The sequence below is a fragment of the Amia ocellicauda genome, chromosome 8 (assembly GCF_036373705.1).
Source record: "Amia ocellicauda isolate fAmiCal2 chromosome 8, fAmiCal2.hap1, whole genome shotgun sequence".
NCBI classification, from domain to species: domain Eukaryota; kingdom Metazoa; phylum Chordata; class Actinopteri; order Amiiformes; family Amiidae; genus Amia; species Amia ocellicauda.
The window spans coordinates 18,809,053-18,831,951 of NC_089857.1; the positions used below are offsets into that span (position 1 = coordinate 18,809,053).

Here is a 22,899-nt window from a genome sequence, read left to right on the forward strand (position 1 = left end):
GGAGAAAAAGTAGCACATGGGGTCCCACCAACAACCTAATCATTATCTGAAGGTGACAAGTTGTTCATGATGGACTTCAGAAAGGCAACAAAGCTAATTTGAAAACTGTTACACTTTTGCAATCAGAAGTTATGTTGCCGTTTAGCACAACTGGCCAGGCAGTAGTTTAAACTCTGAAATCCATCGTGTGGAAAAATTAATCAAGTTGAATTAACATCCTAACATTTTACTGGGGTCACTCAGGAACTTGCGTATTCAGTCAACCCATTTGGTTTCTTAATCCTAGTAGACTTTCAGATATTTCATACCCAAAAGGTACTTAGGAAATAGCTCTGTGATCTGGGAGACAAAAAAACGTTTTTCAGCCACCACGTCACCATTATTCCACTGTTACTCACTCCCTAGAAGTGTGGCTACACCCTTTGCCTGCCTCACCGTCTCTTCTCCTTAATTACTCTTGTGTTTCTGTTGTTCAGTCTGACACGAATTTCACAATAACATTTGTGGCTTTTGCAAAATGAAAAGCCAGTCATTTTCATGGAAAAGCACCCAAGAGCACTCCTGCCCCCCAGTCCACTGCTCTGTCTGGAGAGAGATGGTTAAAGGGCTGAGTGTAAAAGGAACACAGCTGCTGTTTTTAGTTCTTAATGGACATATCTTCAGAAGTGTGAATAACTCTGACACTTCTAACACTAAAGGGATTCTTTCGCTAAAAGGTCTGCTGGTATGAATTGTACTCACTTGTCCTTTGTCTTTTTATATATAAGAAATGTTAATAATTTATAACACAGTGGTCAGCTTAAGCCCTAAGTTTTAGCTGCCTCTGTATTAATATAATTAATCAGTTCAATACTGCAGGAATGGACAGAATTACACCATGGCTCATAACAGGCAAAGAAAAGGCAGCTATGCAGGACATAGAGTTAAAGGTGTAGTTTTATTTTTAATAGAACATTAACTCCTTTTAAAAAACATTCAACTGGGTGTCGTCACCCATAGAAAAAAAACACCAATCTTGTGTTTCATTATTATTATTATTATTTTTTTTAATTTTGGCATTTCTTTGTTTTGCATTTATATTAAGCAAAGTGCATCTTATTTTCTTTTTCTCGTTAACACATTGCACAATACATAAATAATGATGCTTATAAAACGTCTTCATATTTACAAGTAATAATATATTTATATATAACATAAAATACATTTTCGTTTGTTTTTTCTTTAATTAAATCTTAGTTCTTTATTAAACAAGTCCTTGGGTTTTGTCTGTTTTTAATTTCTTTTTTTTACCCCCCCAAACAAAACGGGGGTTAGTCCTGTTCCACAGAGAAGGGCGACTGCTATCGGTTATTGAAGATGACTTCCAGCCAGCAGGGGCAGCTACTGATGAACTGTCTTGTGTAGCACTGGCCCCAGCCCTTCACAAAGCTGATCTGAACAGTGAAGCCGGTCCATGGCTGCTGAGTGAACTCATGGTCGTTGGGCCTCTGCAAGCTGTAGGCCTTCTCATAGTCGAAAGCCTTGATGGAGAATCCAGGGAACACTTTGTGAACCAGCAACGTCCGGGAGTCTGGATTGTCCAGTGTGGCAGACTTGATGAAGATGGGATAGCAGCTGCGGTTGTACACCCACACCCCGTCCACCTCCTTCGTGAGCTGGATCCCGTAGCCGATCTTGCTACGCACTTTCTGCACCAGCTGGCTCTTATTGTCTGAGTTGAGCTGACCAAGGCAGAAGCCGTTCCCCTGAGGTAGGTCATAGAAGATATCCAGGGAAGGCTCCTGCACCGAGTAGAGGCGGCCCACGCGGGTCTTCTCCTCCCAGTACGCCACCACGCACCAGTGCGCTTGATCCCCGGGCTCCTGCAGAGCTTGAGAATCTGGGGGGGAAACAGAGAGGAGAGGGTGGGTTAATTAAAGGCCCAGAGCAACAAAGATAGGTAAACTCATACAAACGGCACAACAAAAGTGTATCTATAGTAGTGGCTGATCTACGCTGCAAAACACAGACTGTTCCATTGTGACCTTGTTGTACTTCTACACATCTAAAAAAATAGGATATAGTAGTAATTTCTTAATTTTAAAGCTGGGATTTTGCAAGGGAAGCATTGTAAATAAGACTAAAGCGCTCCAAAACATAAAAGCACATTACTGGGGCCATTCACTCCAGATTTACTATTTATTTAACACCAAAATTGTATTTCTACCCGTGTAAGGTGTATTATGGTATTCTGCACGTGTAACCCACATCATGAATGAATGAAGCCCTTTGCTTACTCAGATAGACACTGTTCGCATCCTTAATGCTGCCATCCAAGAAAACGGTACAAGAATTCCTGGAATTCTCTTAAGGAAAGCTGTCCAAGTGACTGGAAAGTGAAAAGCCGTCCACTGTTGTTTACACAAGCATTAATGCTTATCTGCTGTCTGGGCTTTGTATTTTTGTTGCAGGCCAGTTAACAATGTTCTGACGTCAACTGTGCTATAAATCTGTCCCAATCATTGTTTTATAACAGGTCTACAACAGGAAATTATTACAAGTAATAGTTTTAATATTCCGGGGGGGGATGTGTATATTGTGAAGGCAAATGTTATTAAATACTCTCTTTCCCTTGTTGTTAGAGTTCTCTCAGACTGGTAAAAGCACACAACAATACAAATAAGAACAACAACTGCTGCAAAGAATGTGGACTGCATTATGAATTCCTATAACTCTATACAGCCCCAGCCAACAGCAGTTCACTTTCTCTATCCATTAAAAAGGCCCCAATTCAACTACCACTGGCAAATGACAGGAAATAAAAAGCCACATTCTTGGGAACACTGGTGTTATAAAGGGGCAGATGGTGCCCATGCTGAACTCATAGCCTAAGAACACAAAAGAAAAAACAAATGGCTTCCTCACCACTTTACTAGCCCCAAGAAAAAACTAAATGTAAAAAAATACATATAGATCAGGAGACCACCACTAAGATTAAACTGCAAGGATATAGAATTGTACAGGGACATACACGCGCAAGAAGAAAATGCATGTTTGTAAATAAAGTGCAATTATAAATATATATGTATTTATTTAAGTCCAGCCTTGATTTAAAGCTACATTATTTTTGCATCAGGATTACAAGGATCTTGGTAGCTGAAATGTCCTCCCCTTTACTGTGCCTCAAGCTGCTCTCCACTCCTTATCCCTATCCCACTGAAATCTGGCACTGAGTACACCCAGTGAGAGAGAGAGAGGGAGAGAAGGGGGGGAACGGGACCTCTAGACTTTCTCCACTTTTCATTCCTGAACCTTTCTGCTTCGTGAGAAATAAAAACAACAACAATAATAAAACTGAAGAGGAGACTTCACTGACAAACACATACAAATAACAGTTTGTGGTGTTGTTTGAAGTTTGTCATCCAGTCCTGGTTTAGGTTTAAGCTCATACACTGTTACAAAGAGTAAAAAAAACAAAAAGATTTCTGACACAAAATCCCTCAAATTGGCATTTTAGCTTTTTTTTCTCTCTTTTTTCCCATTCTTTCTCTTTCATCTTTATGGGACGCCAAGCATACCCAGTAATTTTCGAGCAGACATCGGCAGAGGGAACTGTTCAGTTATGTTAATTGCGCAGTATCTCTGAAAGGCTCTTAAAGCAACAGCAGCATGTTATTAAGAAAGATGCAGTGTTCGGTAAAGGTGAAAACGGAGCAAGACAACAACAAAAAAACAACCAATGCCTTTTCTTTGATGTCATCCTATAAACTGGTACTATCATATACAGTCACCTCCAAGAGTATTAGCACCCTGGATAAATATAAACAAAAAAGGCTGTACAAAATAAACACACCAGATTTTTGGCTAAAATGTTGTGATACTTGGTTGAGTTCATGATGCTGTTGACCTTAACAGGGACCAGTGGAAGCAAAACAGACCCATAACAAAGACCCGCCGACATATTTAGTGGGGTTCTTTTCTGCATCTTTTTTTGCCCATCTTTATCAAGGGTGTCAATAATTTGGGAGGTGACTGAACATAGGGACGGGAATTATAAATCCTTTCATCAGACTCCATTTTAAGTGTTTTCATGAAAATTGCCGTTTTAGGAACATGAAGTTTATAAACATCACAAGGCTATTTGTACTCGTTTTTGCTCAACCATTTGCTTCAAACGTATTATTCCAAGAACCTCAATTATCAAGCTGTTTCTTGAAGGTCACTGGTGATTCTGAAAACTGCAGGGTGTTATTAGTCCAGTAATCGGTGTTGCTGAGTATGTAAGGTCATTAATTGGTTACCTGTAGAGACCTGTCAAGGCAGCCGATATGAGTTAAGAATTAGTCAGACGATTTAGGAACAGGAGTCTCTCCACTGTACCTTGTGGTTTTAATAATCGCCAACCCCTCTGTCCTAGAATTACAGTGTCGGGCCCCCTGCTAATTTCAAACCCTCATATGACAATTAGGGACGCTGGTGGGGATTGGCAGGAGACACCAATTGTAGGACACCGTCGGTGCACTCTGCTCAAAAGCATTTGCTGTTGACAGTTCCATCTCGTCTCCAAAAGCCATGAACAAGTAGTGTGGCTGGTTGATAATTTAGACGCGTTCGCCGTTGGCAATTCTGACAGCAGCGCCGGAAAACATTCCACAGTAACGGTATTAGATAAGAGTACTCTTGAACAGACAAGGGATAGACACAGAGAGAATTAAAACGAGCTGCAAGAGCGAGCTAGCCTGTGAGGTTTTAAAAGCTGCCTGGGAAAAACATTTCCATTTCTTTAGAGCTCCAACCTTCAAACTTTGTTAATGTATAATATATTTCAGTGAAAACTTGCATTCCCGAGTAAATCCTAGCTATGTGCTGACTCGACACCTCGATGAAACTAGGAGACTGTTTACAATCTGTTCACTTGACATTATTGGCAAACAACAAACCTTGAAAAAGGCACTGTGAACAGAAATAGCTGGTGGCTGCACTGACTGAACATCATTAACACGTTTAGAATGAAACAAGCTCACAAGCACATCATTATAAGACACCCACATTACACAAGATTGACGCAAGAAGTGCAAGATTGTTTTTCTTCAGATCTGTTTACAGTTCCACAGAAAAACAAACTGCCGTCTTTGTAGGGCTGTGCCAGCCTGAATACACTAAAGATCTGTCTGTCCTTCTGTCTGGAGAGCTCTGTTTGCATTGGTGTGCCTTCCCTGTGCTGTAGTGTGCATCTGTTTCTGTACATCAAAGTGTCAGCCATTGATTCACAACCCATCTGCTCCCCCCCCCCCCACCGTCTGTCTGTCCATACACCTTGTAGGTCTGCCTGTGAAATTCCTAGTCTGTGACTTTTTTTGTGTGTCTATTTTTGTCTCTCTCCCTCTGCCTCTCTCACACAGGATGTTTTTGTGTGTGTCTGGTTTGTCTGTCTGTCTCCCTTAATGTGTAACAGGGTTTCTTGTCTCTGGAGGCAGGGAGTGGGCCCTTTCTATCCTGGCCCTAGTGATTAGGCCTCATCAGGCATGCAAATTACAGTGTAGCTCTCAGACTGTGGACCTCATTGCACATTGCTCTCCCTACAATGAGGCTTCAGGCAAGGGTGGGTCGTCCGTCTGCCTGCCAACCCTATCGCACTGTTTAAACTGATTGTGTCTTCGCTGCAAATCAGTGTCTCCTTTCTTTTTAATTGTTATTACTCAAAACATGACTTTGGAAACGATTTAATCTATACGCAAAAGGAATGGAATATAAACATTCACTCTGGCCTTTAACTTACTTCAGAAACCCCCCTACTAGATACTTTGAAATACTTTAATACAAATTAACCCTTTTTTTTTTAGATGAGACAGTCTTATAAATGTATACCATCTAATATTTTCCTGTTCTGCATTTCTGCTTGTTTTGTTGGTACTCCTGGTGACTCTCTGTGGATTATCTAATGTCGTCGGGGTATAATAACGTCAAAATAGATGTAAAAGTAAACTTTCCCTTTACAATGAATGTGAAGAAGTCATTCGGGGCGGACGACTCAGTGCTACTGAGGCTTTCCTGCACAATAATTCCCATCTGAGCTAACACTAATTATCACCTCATCAAAATCGGCTCCAAGAAGTCTTTTCACACGCTATTTCTGCCGGAGCATGAAAAGAAAAGACGGAATCGCAGAGAACGCCTGGATAACAAGATAATGAGTAAGAATTTAACCAACAAATAAATTAGGGTAAACTGGTTTATCGGATATCCAAATGCACCCTTTAAGGATGTTCAGTCGTCCAACAAAAATCGGCAGTGACCGATCCCCTCTTCACCAACACCCTGCCAAACCTGTTTTTCAGGCTAAAATGGCAGGCCAAACTACAAACAATCACCTCAGGAGGCAAGGAGGTCAATTAAAGTGACACTGAAGTCTGACCTGCCTGCGGTTGTACAGTACTGTTCACAACTTTAAACAGACAAGTAAAAAAAACAAGACGTTTCTGTTCATGCGCCTGAAAAATACTGTGTGAATATTCAGAATGGAAATGTTGTCCCTGCAAACAACCGCTCTTAATCAAGGGAAATAAAATGTAAAACAGTCTAGTGCGTCTTGCAAATAAAAAGTACACAACAAATTCCAGAACAAGAGCATCAGCCCCCTCCTCTCCAAGCGTCTTGCCTTTTAATGCCTTTTCTCGTCTAATGTCCGGGGCGGCTTGAGGCTTAACTCTGGGCCTGCTGAGACGGGGGCGGTGTGTGTGTGTGTGTGTGTGTGGGTTGGGGGGGGTTAGAGAGACAGCACAGTGTGCCAGACTGGAGACAGCTAGTAGCCTGAAAAAGTTAATGATTACTACTGTCTGCCTTCATAATCTGATCGTTACTATTCCTGGACACACACACGCACAGACACGGGCACGTTCTCAGCATTGGTGCTCCGTTCTGCCTATACTATCATTCCCTTCATGGAGTCATCCTCTCACACACACAACACACACCGGTCTGGTCCATGCAAATTCCAATGAAGTATAAAAACATTAACTGGACAGGTTTGTATAGACCGATATAGACAGATAGAGCCAGACGGATTATTATACAGATAGATGATTATTGATCATTTTTACAAATCCTTTCCAACAAGGTGGTCTGAATTCTCTGGCCTCGACAAGAATCTTTCCTGTAAACCAAGTAGGCTGTAAATGGCACTCAACTGGAACCAATTTTGAAGGCATGGCTTCTGGCTGAAATTATAGGGGGCAATTGTACACAGTCTAGAGGTCACCCTAATGAAAGATTACAGCGTCGCTACGTACATTAAAGCCCACTGCATTTTACTGATTCCTCAAACACTGCATGAAAAAGCTGCTTAAATGTAGGATTATCCATGTAACTGCAATCTAGACCGTTTTTCTTAGTGCTGTTTGGTTTAGATAGATGCCCTGTCAGTGTAGACTGATGGACTGTGTTTGTCTACATTCTCTGGGACTGGGATTCCACCCGACATACAATAGGATTGGTGCCAATTGTGGAGGTTCTTTGCCTCAGTCAATGCACACTCCACACAGTTTCATATTGAGAGATTGGCATTATCACAGCTTACTCAGCAACACGGCAACATCACACCAAAATGGCAGAAAGCAATGTTCAACTGGGCACAGGTTGGCTAGCAATAAAATTAATGTGAAGTTTTTCAATGCCTGCCAACTTCCCTCCTGCCACAATTCATAACTGCACCCAACTAAGTGCCACTTGGAGCACTGTTAAAAAACGGCGCTGTTTCTCTTTGGAAGCTGTTCCTTGAAATGATTAATAGTCAGGAAAGTTATGCGAGACCCACGTTTCATAAAAGGCACTTCTGATCATGTATATATAAAAAAAGTGTGATTACCATTCTGTCATATTTTCTCTTTCCTGGAGCCCAAACTGACTTTGCCAACATAAGGTCTCGCAATTAGCCAGAGCAAACTCGTTACAATCTAAACAGCATCCCACCCCGTTCTCAGCTGTTTTATCGCACTGCGCGGTGGAGCGGTGAAACTGAAAGAGTGCGTGACTGAACGACTTTGTTTGCGCACTAGTGTAACACTGGGAAATGAAAAAAAAAAAGTCCCCATAGGATGTTGGTGTAGGGGAAGCCAGTTAATAAAGGAAATTGCTAATTAGTCAAGACGCATTACATAAGGGGAGGATTTCAACGTCCACCCCCTTCTCAGCGGACACTCCACACAAACACTAAGCAAGAGGAGCAAAAGGAAAAATATTACACCAGAAAATAAGACCAAAAAAAAAAAAGGCTCACATACTTATTTTCTGGCTTATGCAGATTATAATTGCAAGCTCTTGGATTTCTTTTATTTATGCATTACATTTAAAAATCTAGCTCTTTTTGTTTGTATTCCTCCAGATACAGGGCAGAAAAAAAAATCTATTACTTCCTGCCGCTACCTGCTTCACAAGATATGAAGAGATAAAAACCTCCTCCCTTCTCCCACCTGCTTCTGTTTGCACTGTTTGCACTGAAGCATCAGGGCTTTGGTGTCAGACCGAAGGCAGACACCCCCAGTTTGGTGTGAACTCTTCACTAGCGGCAAAAGCCCCAAACTGTGGATTTCCCAGTTGACTCCACTCTAACCTTTCCTGGAAAAGCCTGGCTAATACTGAACTACTGCCCCAAGAGCTGGGGGCAAACAGAAACGTAGCCTGCAGTCGAACTGGTCCGTTACGTCTACTAAAAAACAACTGCTGCTCTCTCGTATTAGCCCTGGAGTGATCCCCTCCTCTCAGCACTGTGGAACCGTACACAAAGTTACTTTGCAGGTCACTGGCTCTTCCTACCTCACTGTGTTATTATTCAAACACTAAATCATTTTGGCCAGACCCAGCGGCTCAGTCCCTCTTCCAGAGCGATAGAAAAAACAAATACAAGTTTCTAAAAAAGAAAAAAACAGAGCAGCCAGTGATGTCATTCACCGTGTTCACCAGTCCCCACTCCGCCTGTGCCGACCACAGCGGTACAGTACATCTCGAACTGAATAACTGCCTTCATTGTTTATGTCCCGAGAATGTCAGGGATCTCCGTGGGAACCTTTATTAGTAGTTTCAAAACAACACGTTCAGCAAGTTTGGGGCAGCTCTTTTATTTTGGGTATAAAATACTACTATGAGATCAATTAAAATAATCATTATTAATTTGAGTGGTGCCAGTGCTTTGGATTACATTTATTTTTTTATCTCGGCCGCAGAGAATACTGTAATATATAGCAGTGTTAGATTACCAATGCAAATGGAAAGCATTAATTATCAGGTACTGTAACTGACAAAGAGCGATGGGGAATTTAGCTCTGTCAAGGCTGCAGGGAACCCAGGCTCGTTTGATTAAATCTTAATTTCCAGAGGATGACAGGAAGGGCAACAACAGCATGGCTCCTGCAATCTGTTAGGCATTGATTTTTATGCTCCTATGTTGTTTAGATTTTTTTTTTTTTTTTACTTCCCCTCATTTTAATACTCTTCAGTCTAAGATTTCCCAACTGGAAACCTATGCAAATCTGCAACTATAAGGACTGAAATCAAATGAAAGCAACCCTGCACCTACACTATTGTCAGTAAGACCTCAGACCTTTGAGGTCCTCCTCTCTGTAAACTTTGGCTTCCCTTTAACTAAAGAATCTAGCTTCACCCAGGGGAATTGTGGGGGCTATTAATATTGTAAAGGTTCAAGAAACTCATCAAGGGTAGTTATTATATTTCCTGTAGGTTTGCTTCAAGACATATGATCAAAAACCTGAATATTTTCAGACACACAATCCAAAATTAAACTCGGGGCTTATATATGCTCAGCAGTATGTTTTTTTTATTTTCTTTATTTTCTCTCTTTCTTTTGCTGTTTTGCAAATTTCAAGCAACATAATGACACTGGGTGGGGAACAGTAGAAGGCCAAAACCAAAATTAACTCCCAGCCAAAAGCCTCCTTGGCTGCATATTTTGGAAAGGAAGTGGAAAGTAATGAAAGATCCCCACTCAGTCAATTGAGCAACACGGCTGCAATAAAATTAAAGAGAACTGCCTCTGACCCGGCATTTTTTTCCCTTCAAGAAAGAAAAAAGAGAAAAAGAAAGAGGCACTATAACACAGAAAATGAACTTCACTTCTCAAGCCTCGTCTTTTTAGACCGCTGCCCTCTAACTTATACAGTCCTCTTAAGACAGTTTTCCCTTTTGAGGAGGCACACAGCTAGTCTGTTTAGTCCTTTTCCTCAAAGACATGATGTAATTTCCTGTGTTGCCCTTTCCCTTCCCATTAACCTAAATAACCCAAGAGTGTAATGAGGCTGAACTGACATGTTTTTCTTAATATTTTCTTCAACTTTTAAAGGTGAATGGGTGCTGATAGAAACATGGCCCACAAAGGCCAGCTGTCTGGTCCCGTGTACTGTAGCTACCGCACACCCTCACAGACACAGAGTGCCCTTTAAGAGAAATGGGAGCAGGCCTTGTAGTACTGGTAACTTCAAAACAAATAAATAAATAAATAAAATCCAAGACGCATAGAAACCCCACCATGGCACCGCCGTCGCTTCTGAAATTACACGTCGAGAAAACTGTGAGAGAATCTCTAAAGGTTACATGACGAATCTTGTATTAACGCGAGCTCAAGTGGCTCGGAATGGCGGAGCGGCCCCGGAGCCTGGAGCTCACGGTTTAATAATACACCACGGCCTAAATTTAACCCACGGAGGAAGCTACTCTGTGACAGTAGGCAGGCAGCCAGGCCCTGTGTGGGTCATTCAATCCTGCTTGAGAAAGTGGGTACTGGCTGTCAGCGCCGGTTCACGGTATTCTTTTACACAGGCACTCTGGGGTCACTTCGAGTCGGCACCAACAGGCATTCCACCATCGTCTTTGAACCCCCCCAGCCTCCTCTACAAACCCCACCAGCACCACAACCTCACGCTCTCACGAAGAAGATATAACACCATTAAGCCCCCAAATGCCCCTTTAAAACAGACTTTGGGATCACTACCATACTGGAACATCCAGCTGCAAAACCCTAAAACCCTCCTCGATTACAACGTACAGCGAACCACACAGCCGCCTGGTGCGATCATAGTATGTCACCCCCCTCCCCCGCCTCTTTCCGCTCGGCTTTCGGAGAGGACCATTCTCCGTGCTGTAGGTATTTGAATAAATAAGAAAAGGCTTCGAAGTTAAAACATTAGTCTCCTTTACGTGCGGGGCCGTCACTTCCTGAATCATAAAAATGTAGCGATGCAGATCCCTTGGCTTGGTGCACGCGGGAATACGTGCCTAAACATTTACACGCTCCAGTAAATGGAAAAAGATGTGCAGATTTGGAGACGATAGCAGTATGAATCAATGGCAGGCTTGGTATATTGCACGTACAGAAAATAATAATAATAATAATAATATTAATAAAACAAAGCCAAATGAAAACATAAGTGGATTACTCTCCTCTATACTAGGAATGTGACTCATTAAATGTGCACCCAAAGAGCAGCAGAAATAAAAGTATTAAAAATTAAAGATAAATACGATAAAGACGTGAAAACCGGATTGCCAGTGTTTCTGCGAACTCTACACCCAACACCCCGGGTCCCGTCCAGAGCCGTCCATCCCTCGGCCTGCGCGAACCAGCCCACCCTGGCTGAAGAAGAAAGGGCCTGCCAGGAAAGGCCTAGCGCAAAAAGGAGGAACTGGAACACAGTGTCAGAGGCCAAAAGCTACAGGGAGACACTGCCAAGTCGCAGTCTCTATCCACTTCACTAGCCGGGCTGCATTCAGCTCCAGTCAGATGATGTGTGAGGGGAGCTTTAATGCTCCCAGTCTGGCAGGCGGCCTAGTTTGCATTAAAGCCTTTCACTGTCATATTGAGGTTAACTCTTAATAACCTTGCTTTCCAGGACAACGGCGGCAGCGCAGACAGACAGGAGATTCTTAAAGCAGCGCAGAGCAATCCTCTCGCATCGACCAAAAACCTGGTTTCCGTGTTTGCATTCCGGCTACAGCTGAAAAGGGCGGGGGGGAAGTTTAAAAGCTTCACATGTTTGCATTTTTAATTTACCTATTTAATTTGCAACTCTATTAAGGTATTGTTGAACTGGACTACTGTTCAATTTTAACCACCCAAAAAAAAAAAAAGATATCAGTACAATTAGAGACCATTAAGATCAAAGGGGGGAAACTATGTTTTATAAATGTTTGGTTCCAAACATCAATAGGAAGTTATTAAGACTGAAAATATTCACCAATTGAGGCCTGGTTTATTTAACTTGGTATGTGCTTTTTTTTTTTCCCTCTCCAAAGCAATAAAATAAAAAGTTTAAACTGTTGGTTAGTTTATAATTCTGTTCTCATAAATATATATTTCCAGAAATAACAAGACTGAGTATGAATAAAAGACTAATTCATGCATCGAGAAAAACAGTCGACACCAAAAAACAGGTCCAAATCCGTTGTTTTTACCTGTTCATTGAGAAAAAACTATCACTACTCAATAAAAAAACACACCTAAATAAACAAAATAACTACTGGATCAAAACTCCAAATTCTGTTCTTAAAAAGAAGTCGACCAGTTCCCTTTCCTCCTGAGAGACATGAAACAACAGAGCGCCGAGCAGCCGGCCCCTGCCCCCCACCCCTCCTCTAAATACAAAGTCTAGAGCGCAACATAAAAAGGGCAGAGTGAGTGAATTAAAAGGTCAACACGGTGCCTCCAGGAGGAGCCTGTTTCTTTTGTGAGAGCCCCTGAGGGATTAAAGTTTTCTTCCCTTGCCAGAGAAATCAAGACCCTGGCTCCAGGCTCCAGGCCTTCCTCCCTCCCCTCACTGAGCCTCATTCATTACTCAGACGCAGTGTGGCGCGGGCCCAGCCAGGAAGGAAAACAGGGGGGTGTGTGCGTGTTTGGGGGGATGGCAGGCGGGGAGGCAGGGGGGTAGATAGACTCCAGTCTACTATTTCACAGTTTGCACTGGGTCTAAAATGTGTGTTTAGTTAATACTATGGACTTCAGACACTGCCCATTACAGGCAGGGTGTAGCTGAGGAGGGCTGCTTTAGGTTAATGCCCGCAGACTTTGTTTATGCTGCGCTCCGGGCTCCAAAACCAACAGGAGTCGTCTTTTTGACCCACAGTTCTGTGCCGCGTACGACCGATTTTATAGTTTTTTTTTTATTATTTTTATTCAAGAGGTGATTAAAAACAGCATGGTAAAGAACTCAACTTGCCCTTCTCCTTTCATATGGTGAAAAACGTTTTTTTCGCTTTTCTTTTTTGATTTTAAAGAAAAAGCATACGTTTGATCTGTCTATCACCAACATGATCATTTTGAACAAACTATGTTGCACAGACACGCTTATTATGTGTTTGTTTGTTTCTAAACCTCTGCTGTGCTAACATACAAAGCTCCTAAGCATCTTAAAAAAGTTAGAAATACCAGACTGTTAACCCCCCCAGCAAGCCTACCACTACCCCCTCCGGTTAAAAAAAAAAAAAAGGGGTAGCACACACCAACTGCCATAAAAAACTTTAAAGTCCAGTAATGAGAAACATCTGTAATATGAACACAGAGCGAAAGAGTGAGCGATAGAGAGGGAATGAAAAAGAGAGAGAACGAGACAGGGCCTTGCTGGGTTGATTTGCTAGGCAAGCCACTTTTGCTTCAACAACATCTCATCATAAACACCTTCTTATCAACTCCCTCTAAAACGGCACACGGAGGATAAGACCAGACCAATGAAATGAGCGCTCAGGCGCTTTAGCCTCCAGGATACAAAACAAATACATATTATATATATATCATCCCCAATAAAACTAGTTGCCATCAGTCAGGTAATTTAGCACCTTTTTTCTGTTTATTCATCCCTTGCCATGCTTTGTGATTATGAGCCGAGCTACTCCCCGAGTCAGGGCCCTTGGGCAGTCACTCCTACGAGAAATGTGATTTCCTGTACCCCCGCCTCCCGCCTCCCGCCTCCCCCTCCTAACAGCCCAGACGGTTGAGATGTTATCAGTAACAGAAAACTTTCAGAAATCTCTCTTTTAATAGCCCCGGCTTCCTCCGCGCGTTTCTTGTGGTATCCTGAGGAACTCGGACCCCACCTCCCTGATATTTTGCAGCCTAACCTCTGAAATCTTTCCACAATATCCCCATCAATGTTACGCAACTTCTGCAGCCATGAAAACGTGCATCTGATTGCCTTTAAAAAATAAAATACAAATATCGGAATCCCATACGACTTCCAGATCTGTAGACACATGCCAGTATCCGGTGTCTTTTACATATTAGCAGGTATTTGAGGATTCTGACTACAATCCCCAAATTGCACATGCATTACAAAAAACATATATATATTATCAACTGTTTGCTAATGGGGTGTCCTGACCTCACACCCAGACATTACAGATCGGGAATGTGGCAGCGCTCTCTTTGGGTTTGACTAATTTGTTAGCTAATGATTATCACCGTGTATTTTTTTATTTCTTGTATACTGAATAGAAAAGCAACCAGCCACTACGAATAGGGACATAATAATAAGCTGAAAAAACATGAAACTCCCAAAAAACACCCAAAAAATACTTGTACATGGTGTAAATACAGCACTTGGTTTCCATTTTGTTTACAAAGCACATTCTTCTGAAGTTTTATGAATGGTTCCTCCTTGGAAAATGTCAGTCTATCTCCAATGACTACCAATGGTGCACAGTAAAGTGAAGGCAAACAAACAAAACCCAGGACCCACCCTAGCTGTCTGGGTGGGGGCTTTATTCCTTTGGTGGCGTAAAAAGCAAGACAATGGGGATCATCAGTAAGCTGTCTAAGACACTTCAGGTAAATGAACCAGAAGCTTTTTATTTGGGGCCCATTAGAGAAAACTAGCCCACATATCAGAACACAAACCAGTAAACACTGTTCTGTTTTGGGCACAACTCTGGATGTTAAAAACCTTTAAGGCTTCCATTACAGGAGGAAAAAAAAAACAGTAAGAAAAGCCAAGAAACTAAATGGTGTAATACATTTCCTTCAACAACTGAACCATATGTTCCAACTATTTTCCCTTCGCACTAGAGATGCAGGCAGCTTTGATGTTTTTAGCGAACACTTTCCTTATCGCGTTTCAAAGCTCAGTCGTACTTTCTGGGGACAACATCTAAAATATGCATCACAATTAAGCTGGTCAAACTCATAACGTGCACCAACCCACTGTTTTGCCTCCTTTAAGAGATTCATTATTCTATTTAAACTGCACTTAATGCATGGAGATCCAAACTAACCCCTGTTTGTATTCACAGTATCCCTTATGGTTTCCCTTGCAAACTTGAATTTTGCTTTCACAAGCTTTTTTCAAGACAACATTTGACTGCATTTGTTTTGCTCAACTTAATTAATCAAAATAGGCTGCATACAAAACACTCCACACACGAGAGCTCATGTTCTTAGCCCCCTGGGGTGTTTATGAAGAGTTCTACAATAAAACATTGCCTTTTTATGAAACACAGATCCTGACAACTCAAAGCAAAACGCCTTGAGAAAGACAATCCCTAAGTGCTGATTGTTTAATCCAATAGAAGCTTGGCTTACCTGAAAACCCCCCAGGGGCTAAAAAGTTAGTTCCCCCAGTTTCAGTGGAGGAAGGCACAGAATCTGGAGAATCTGTAGACAGGGAGACAGAAAAGTAACATCATTTAAGCAGCTGTGTGGCCATTAATCACTGCATGAAATCAATGCTTCATGAAGATGCTGAACTCTAAGTTAATTCAGCGTAACCTCTATCCTGAAAGGTAGAACCACACAGATAGTTTAACCCTTACTAGGCTGTTGTAGGCAGTGCTACTTCATCTTATTCTGACTATTTAAGTGTACTTTTAAAACCACAGACAGCTATTCACATTTGATTTAATTATTGTCTGATATTGAGACAATCACGTTAAAGGCGCCCATGTATGATTCATTCGAATCATTTCAACACTGAATACAACTGGGAAGCGAATTACCTGGAGGCAGGATTGATGTTTCAATTCACTTTACCAAACCATGGCTGTATCACTTATGGTGAGTTTTTTACATTAACATAGAGGTTTACTGAACTACTCCATCCATCCTCTCTTAAATACATCTAAGTGTTTGGGTATCCCATGTTCTCTTTGTTTTCTTACTGCAAGAGAAAAATCTGATTCTTAAGACTCTGGAAATATATGTTTTGAGGGTCTAACTTACTGCCTTGAGTATTCAGCCCAAGCAATTTACAATCTCCCCGACACAATGGTGGCTCTTAACTATATTATAGGTAGAGGCCATGATACCCACAAGTGTAACCCTTGCCACCTACACAACTTGTCTTCTGGATTGTATCCAAGAGCAGAGTAAATAATCTGGAGTGGCAACACAAAGCATTCAATATTTTCTCCCCTGAACCCCCTGAATTTCAGACACTCACACACAGTTTGTTTTCTTTCAAAATACAAGTGGAATCTAAACACACAAAGAACGAAAAGAAGCTGAAAAGGAATCTTGTGGAGCTTATCGGCACAGCATGTAACCCATAATAGGAATATACAGTTTAACAGGATATACTTAATCAAACCAAAAACAATGAAGGAGACGGGAAATGGCCTCAGTCCTGTAAACTGTATACAGTACATTTTCTTAATGGCATTCTAGTGAACTGGGGAAATACACTAACTCGCTAACTCTCTCTCTCTCTCTCTCTCTCTCTCTCTCTCTCTCTCTCTCACCCTGTACTCTAATAACCCGAAAATGGAAACTGGGAAAATGTATTCAAAATAAATAGTATAACCAGTCTGTGAAATTGTACTTTTTTTAACAATTTGCCCAAAAGGAAAACTAAAATTCTGCAGAAATCCCGCACACTATTCTTTTAACAAAAAAATATTTGATTGGTAGTTCAGAACTGAAAGATTAAAGATTACAGTCTTATTACAGTGCTTTCCAGGGTAGTATTTTACATTTCTGAGACTAACAGCTGGGTCAGCAGTACCTGTGCTGCCGAGTGGTTGGCTTAACTAGATGCGTGGTCATGTTAGGTTCACTTTGATTGGAGTCCAGGGTCTAGAGCTGCTTTTCTAGGCTGGATTAGTGACCACAATGTGACTCTGCAATGTGTTCCTGAGCCAGGAAGCCCAAGAAAACATGCTGGCTTTGATATGGACCTTCTTCAGCTTTACAGGCAGATAGACACATATTTCCATATTTTAGCTGCCCCCCCACACCCCAACCCCATGTCTATTGTGCGTACATCCTCAGTAAGAACTCAGTTCAGTAAGCACAGGCGAAATCTTAATTTGCACAAGTGGCTAATGTCAGTGGGCTATCAGTAATGTCTGGCATTTAACAGATGCTGCAGCAGAACAGTCTGCTAAGCTTATACATCATTTCAACCTCTTATCTCCTGGGACCAGCTCAAAAACACTGTTTGTAACATTTCTTGACACCTCAACTCAAATGGATTTAATTCCCCTGCGTTTTTTTGTACACTGCATGTGAGTATTAGACAATATACACTCCCAAGTCAAACAGTGAAGAAACTAATGCCAAAGTTAAATGCATTAAAGGAAGTCAGATAGGGAAAATTCCACAAAAAAGTAACATCTTGTTCCTTATAATCCACTCACCCAATTTTCAGTTTCAGAAATCGAATTAATGCCCATATAATTAAATTACCCATAATATATATATATATATATATATATATATATATATATATATAGGGTTATAATAGAAGTGTATCCCAAGTGTTTTTGTTGTCGTCAAGGTTAAATATAGACTATTTGCCCCTAGTTGTCTGATAAGGAACATAATCGTAGAAAAGGAACATTTATTCGGATTATTTCACCTGCACTGACCTTTCAGACTCCTTGGTTAGACTTTATTTGGATATCCATTGAATAAGTACTGGATTCTGAAAGTTGTCATGAAAGCATTGTGTCGCTTCACGGTGGAGTGCTGAATGATACATTAACGGTACAGCCGTGAACAAGCTGCAGGATGGTTGTCTTTGGACCTCATCCAACCCACTTTTCCATTTCCAGCATCAACAAAATACCTCAAGCACCAAACAACATTCTGACCGAACTGCAGAGACCTGTCCTGATAAGGACTCCAGAAAAGCTGAGGCCGCTGTTCAAACTTGGTCTTAAAAAAAGACCCCTGCAAGGAACGGTTTTACAAGCATTCCTTAATGACCTAGAACCCCCCTTACTACAGAATGCACGCTAAAATGGGGGAAATGGAGAGGGATTCTTCTTGCACGCAATGCGTTTATTTTTTAAGTGTCCAATGTTCTTTACCAACACAGATTATAATGCATATTAATGCAACTAGTTCACAGAGGTTATTACCAATGTTTAACAGGCCTGGATTTGGCAGCTTTTCAATGGCCCTTGGGGAACCTAAAAGCTCAAGTGATGTTGCTATGACATCTGTAACGCAAGGCAAAAATGAAAGACATCTTAATGAGTTCCCCTTTCCCTCCACGCTTCATTGTCCCGCTAATAACTTTTTCTGCTTTCTCTTCAGCAGCAGCTAGAGAAGCCCTTCTCTGGAGTTGCACAGATGTTGGTATTAATCACTTCCTCGCAGCTGATCTGGTAGGAAATTTTCCTTTCTAAGTGCATTTATTTCATTTGCAGGCCTTTTTTGTTTACCAATGCTCAGCCGCGCGCTGTATGGGCCGGCACGTGCTAATTAATCCACATCACTCACTGGGAGCGCCGGAGACACAGCAGAGTCAGCCGAGCTTGACGGAAGTGTAGTAAACAGTTAATGGAGCCCCATGAGCATCCTCAAAGGAAACCGTTTCCCAAAATATGTCTTCTTATGCAGGCAGAGAGGCTATGCTGTCTCCATTCACAACGTATAAAAGGACCCTATGAGAATTTAGAAACTATGGTAGAATCTGGCTTAAAGGAAGGAAAAAAGTAACACTTAGTAAAGTAGCAGCAACTCAGAGAAATACGGGCTTATAAAACTTGTACTTTATTCATCTGTTCGTGTAGCACTGAAGACGAATTAAAAAAATCTCAATCGAATTTGCCATTAGACTTTTTGGTCACAGTGCTAATGCCTGCAAGGGAAATGGCAGAACTAAAAACCATGCAACACATTTTTTTTTAAATACACAGCACAAGGTAATGTTCCAGGTAAAACATTATGAATACAGACAAGACAAGAATCGGAAATCAGAAAGCAACATTTCTCAGTTCCTCTCAGCCCTCTGAAATACATCTTACCATTTACTTATTTGGTACAAGTGTGTATTTAGACATGAAGACTAACCACCACTTTTAAATACAGCAACTTAGCGGCATCAAAGCACTGTGGAGGCAACTAACCCTACAGCGCGAACTTCCCCGTCTCTGTAATTGGAAAAGATAATTCCTCCAGATACGATGCGGCTCCAAAAATCCTGCCTTTCCCCTCTGTAATCCACATTTCCGATTTCCTCTAAAGCACCCCTCCACACGTATATCCACCCCTCCTCCCACTCTTGCCCCCAACTCGCTGGGCTCCGGTGCCAGGGCTGTTTATCTGGCCTGCCAGGTCACCCGCCAGCCAAAAGTTTGTGCAGACAACCACTACAGAGCCGGTGCCAGCCTGGAATGGTGCTCGGTCTTGGCGGCGGTCCATTCTATTACAGGGGCCTGGCATGTGAAAGAGCATTCTCATTGCCCTGCTGTAAATCAAAACATCTGATGGAGGATCTTGATTTGGGCAAGAGTCAAGATTCTCCAACCTCCCTCGAACCCTCTTATATTCATTAGACAAGCCATGGAGATACATGATTGTCACGTAAAAGGACCATTCAAGACCACAGCTGCTTGAAATAAATCACTAAATAATGAAATAGATGTGCTTTGCTGTATAATTGTCATTATTATTATAAATATATTAAAACACACACAAGCAGTACACATACAAATAACAAACAGTAATGATAATATTTTTAAAACACGGTTGGTTAAAATGAAATGTTTTTTAACACAAGAAATACACACATTATTATTATTACTAATTATCTACACAAGCAAAAAAAAAAAGCCCATGAAACTTACCAGGTGGTTTAAGAAAGTCCATTGGGTATCTGGAGTAAGGAGGAGGGGGAGACTCTGAAATGCAAAGCGCAAGAGAGAGAAAAGACAGAGCCATGAGAAAGGGGGAGATAGAAACTTATGATAACAGTGGCATTCTTGTGGAAAACTGTTTGTCTTAGCTGTGAGGGCTGGAGGCAGGGCAGCGAGGCGGCGATTGCCTTGATATTCAGCAGTCAGATAAACAAAGGGGGCCGCCTGGCGCCAGTCTCCCTGCTATCTGCGACTCGGGCTGGGCGATACGGGCCTCTCTTGGCTCCACGGGAAAGGGCTCAAGTCTCTGGCAACTACCAACTTGATCCAGACTGTCCGATAATCCCTGCGCCACCTCGCATATTTAACATGATAAAAATGCGGCTGAATTCCTTGGAGAACACACTGAAGTTCCCCAGTAGCACCTAGAGACAGTAACTTTCACCGCATTTGTGCCAAAATGCGCCTGTTTTAGCTGATAATGTGGCATCAACCTTTTCCCCAGTTTCCTATGCAAGAGCATGGGAATAATTTAGGGATTATCAGCAGGCAATAACCCCATTAGATAAACATACAGAAAAAGGCAACATTGTTACACAGCAACGTCTTATTTGTATACTGGGTCTTTTTTGCCATTTTGTAGCTGTACTACAATAAGCATGCTTAAAGACAAAATTAAACACTCATGTAAGGAGAAAAGGGCGCTGTAAAACTTGATACAAGGACCATTGTGTTTCTGTGAACAGTGCAACACAGTTGCATGCATACACAAACATATAATTATTATTCATAGGTATATAAATAATTAACATTACATCAACGGCAGTTTTGTGGAATCAAATATTTGTATGCACAGTTTAAGACTTTTAAAATGACTGAATTCAAAGAAATGCATTTGAAAGTTCAATCTTCACATTTTAACTGCTTTTTGGTAAAAAAAAAAAAAAAACTTGTGTCGCTGCACTTAACTTGAGTATCCAATTCAACTGGATATTGCTGCCTTATACTAGCCATGCATTCTCGATTGCCTTCAATTTGCCACAAACACACTTAGCACACAATAACACTTTAATGTATCTTTTTAAACGCCAACATACCTAGTTCACAAAGCCTGCTCATGTGGTGAGGATTGCAGCAGACAAGCTCCGGGTTCATTTTCCCATAAGATTCACAGCAAGAGAGCCTCTTTAATTCCGAGGAATGCCTGAGATCCGGCCACCTGAACACCTTGTAGAGCAGCAAGGGGAGCGAGTACGTGTGCTGACCCAGTTTGGAGTCCACTTTGCCGGGGAGGAGAAGACAGGGACTCCTCGCACCCCCTTTCGACTCCACCGCCTGCAAAAGCGCCTCTAATTGTTTCTCTTTGATTTTCTTCAGTATCGAATGGGTCAGTGCCTTCAATTCAGCCTCCGTCCCGGGGTGAGATTTGGAAACCTTAGCCGATGTCCCCATGCAGCAGCCCCCGGTGCCATGCGTGCGAGTATCCGCCTCCCCGTCGCCCTCCACGGGCGCACGACTCCGCCAGAGTCGCCGGACGAGCCCCGATCGTTTGGTCCTGAACATGCGGGACGACAAGAGGGTTTCCCGGCTAAAAAACGAGCATGATGTCCGCAAATCATGAAGAATCCGGGATCCGAGTCCAGGCAACGACAAGCAGCCTGAAATAATCGTACGGAGAATGTGGGAATGGGAGCAGCAGAGGCAATCTGTAGCAAACGCCAGTCTCCTGCTAATTTGACACACAATCCCGCACAAATGTCAAATGCGTTTCGACCGACGAGTGGACGTGTCGCCCCTTGCCGGGAGCGCGATGTGAGCGCTGCCCAGACACACAGCAGCACCTCGGTGTAGTTTCGCTGAGAGAAATATCCAATTCAAATAACGCGTAAAACACAATCCAACGCAGCGTCGCCAAAACACACAAGAATAGCAGCACAAACCGAGCACCTCGGACTCTGCGCTATTGGCAGTGTGGGAATAGCGCACACACGCTACATTAACACTGTTCTTCAAAATGCCAATATGAAACAGTACGTGCACGACAGCGCACGGTGCTCAATGACAGACCATTTATTACGCAAAGTAGCAGATGCAAAAAGCAACACATCCATTCAAAGTCGAGCGCGTCCTGGTTTTCTTAAAGATTTAATCCACACAATCCTTGATCCGATTGCTGAAGAGCAGAGGCGGGCTGCTGTCTCCGCATAGATTATATCCGTCTGGCTGGTTTGTTTGGGTTTGTTTTCTTCTTATTCTCCTTTTTCTTAAGAAACCAGAAGTTTTCTCTCTCTCTCTCTCTTGCCCAAGATCCCAACTCTAGCAAATCCGCGGGTGCCCTGGTGCAGTGGCAGGCGAAATGTGCGGCATGCCAGCGGAGATAGTGTTGCCAATCCCGTGCAAGACCCTCGGATTGCGCCCCTGTCTGGAGAGAGAGCCCGTCTCTGGCGTGCTGCCCTTCTCTTCGCGTCCTCTTTCGGGAGAAGCAGGAGACCCCCAAGTTGTAAGTCTCCTCCACAGTAGGGGATGCTGATCGTCGGGAGAGAGGTCTGAAAGTGACGTGAAGTGCCCAAGTGCCCTTGCCTCCCTCTCTCTCTCTCTCTCTCTCTCTCTCTCTCTCTCTCTCTCCAGTGCGCAATGGCGCGCCCCGTCACGTGGGTGTCTAGACACCCTGTCGCTTTAAAAAAAAAAGTGATTGTGTTGCGCAAACAAGAGATCAAGTAACTTAAAGCTGGAGAAATCGGTCTGGGAAGGAGGAAAAAACGTTACATAGTCCCAAACTTGTAGAAAAAAAGCGAGAGAAAAGTCGTGACAAGGAAGGGGAAGTTGCTTTTTATGTGTGACAGCCTG

At 42.3% G+C, this 22,899-nt stretch overlaps 1 protein-coding gene across 1 annotated transcript; it reads right to left on the reverse strand.

Moving 5' to 3' along the window:
• Positions 1 to 918: 918 nt before the first annotated feature.
• smad7 (SMAD family member 7) lies at positions 919 to 22,647 on the reverse strand. The gene is made up of 4 exons (XM_066712262.1): positions 21,150 to 22,647; positions 20,044 to 20,097; positions 15,554 to 15,625; positions 919 to 1,879 (listed from the first exon to the last, which is right to left on the reverse strand). The coding sequence occupies exons 1-4, from the start codon at positions 21,613 to 21,615 to the stop codon at positions 1,341 to 1,343; spliced, it is 1,131 nt and encodes a 376-aa protein (XP_066568359.1). The 5' UTR covers positions 21,616 to 22,647; the 3' UTR covers positions 919 to 1,340.
• Between the last annotated feature and the right edge of the window lie 252 nt (positions 22,648 to 22,899).

Excerpts from the sequence above, each read along its gene's own strand:
- smad7 (XM_066712262.1), bottom strand. The coding sequence starts at position 21,615 with ATGTTCAGGACCAAACGATCGGGGCTCGTCCGGCGACTCTGGCGGAGT. Across the intron at positions 20,098-21,149 it reads GAGCAGGCTTTGTGAACTAG|AGTCTCCCCCTCCTCCTTAC; the intron begins GTATGTTGGCGT and ends TTTGCATTTCAG. Across the intron at positions 15,626-20,043 it reads GGACTTTCTTAAACCACCTG|ATTCTCCAGATTCTGTGCCT; the intron begins GTAAGTTTCATG and ends CCCTGTCTACAG.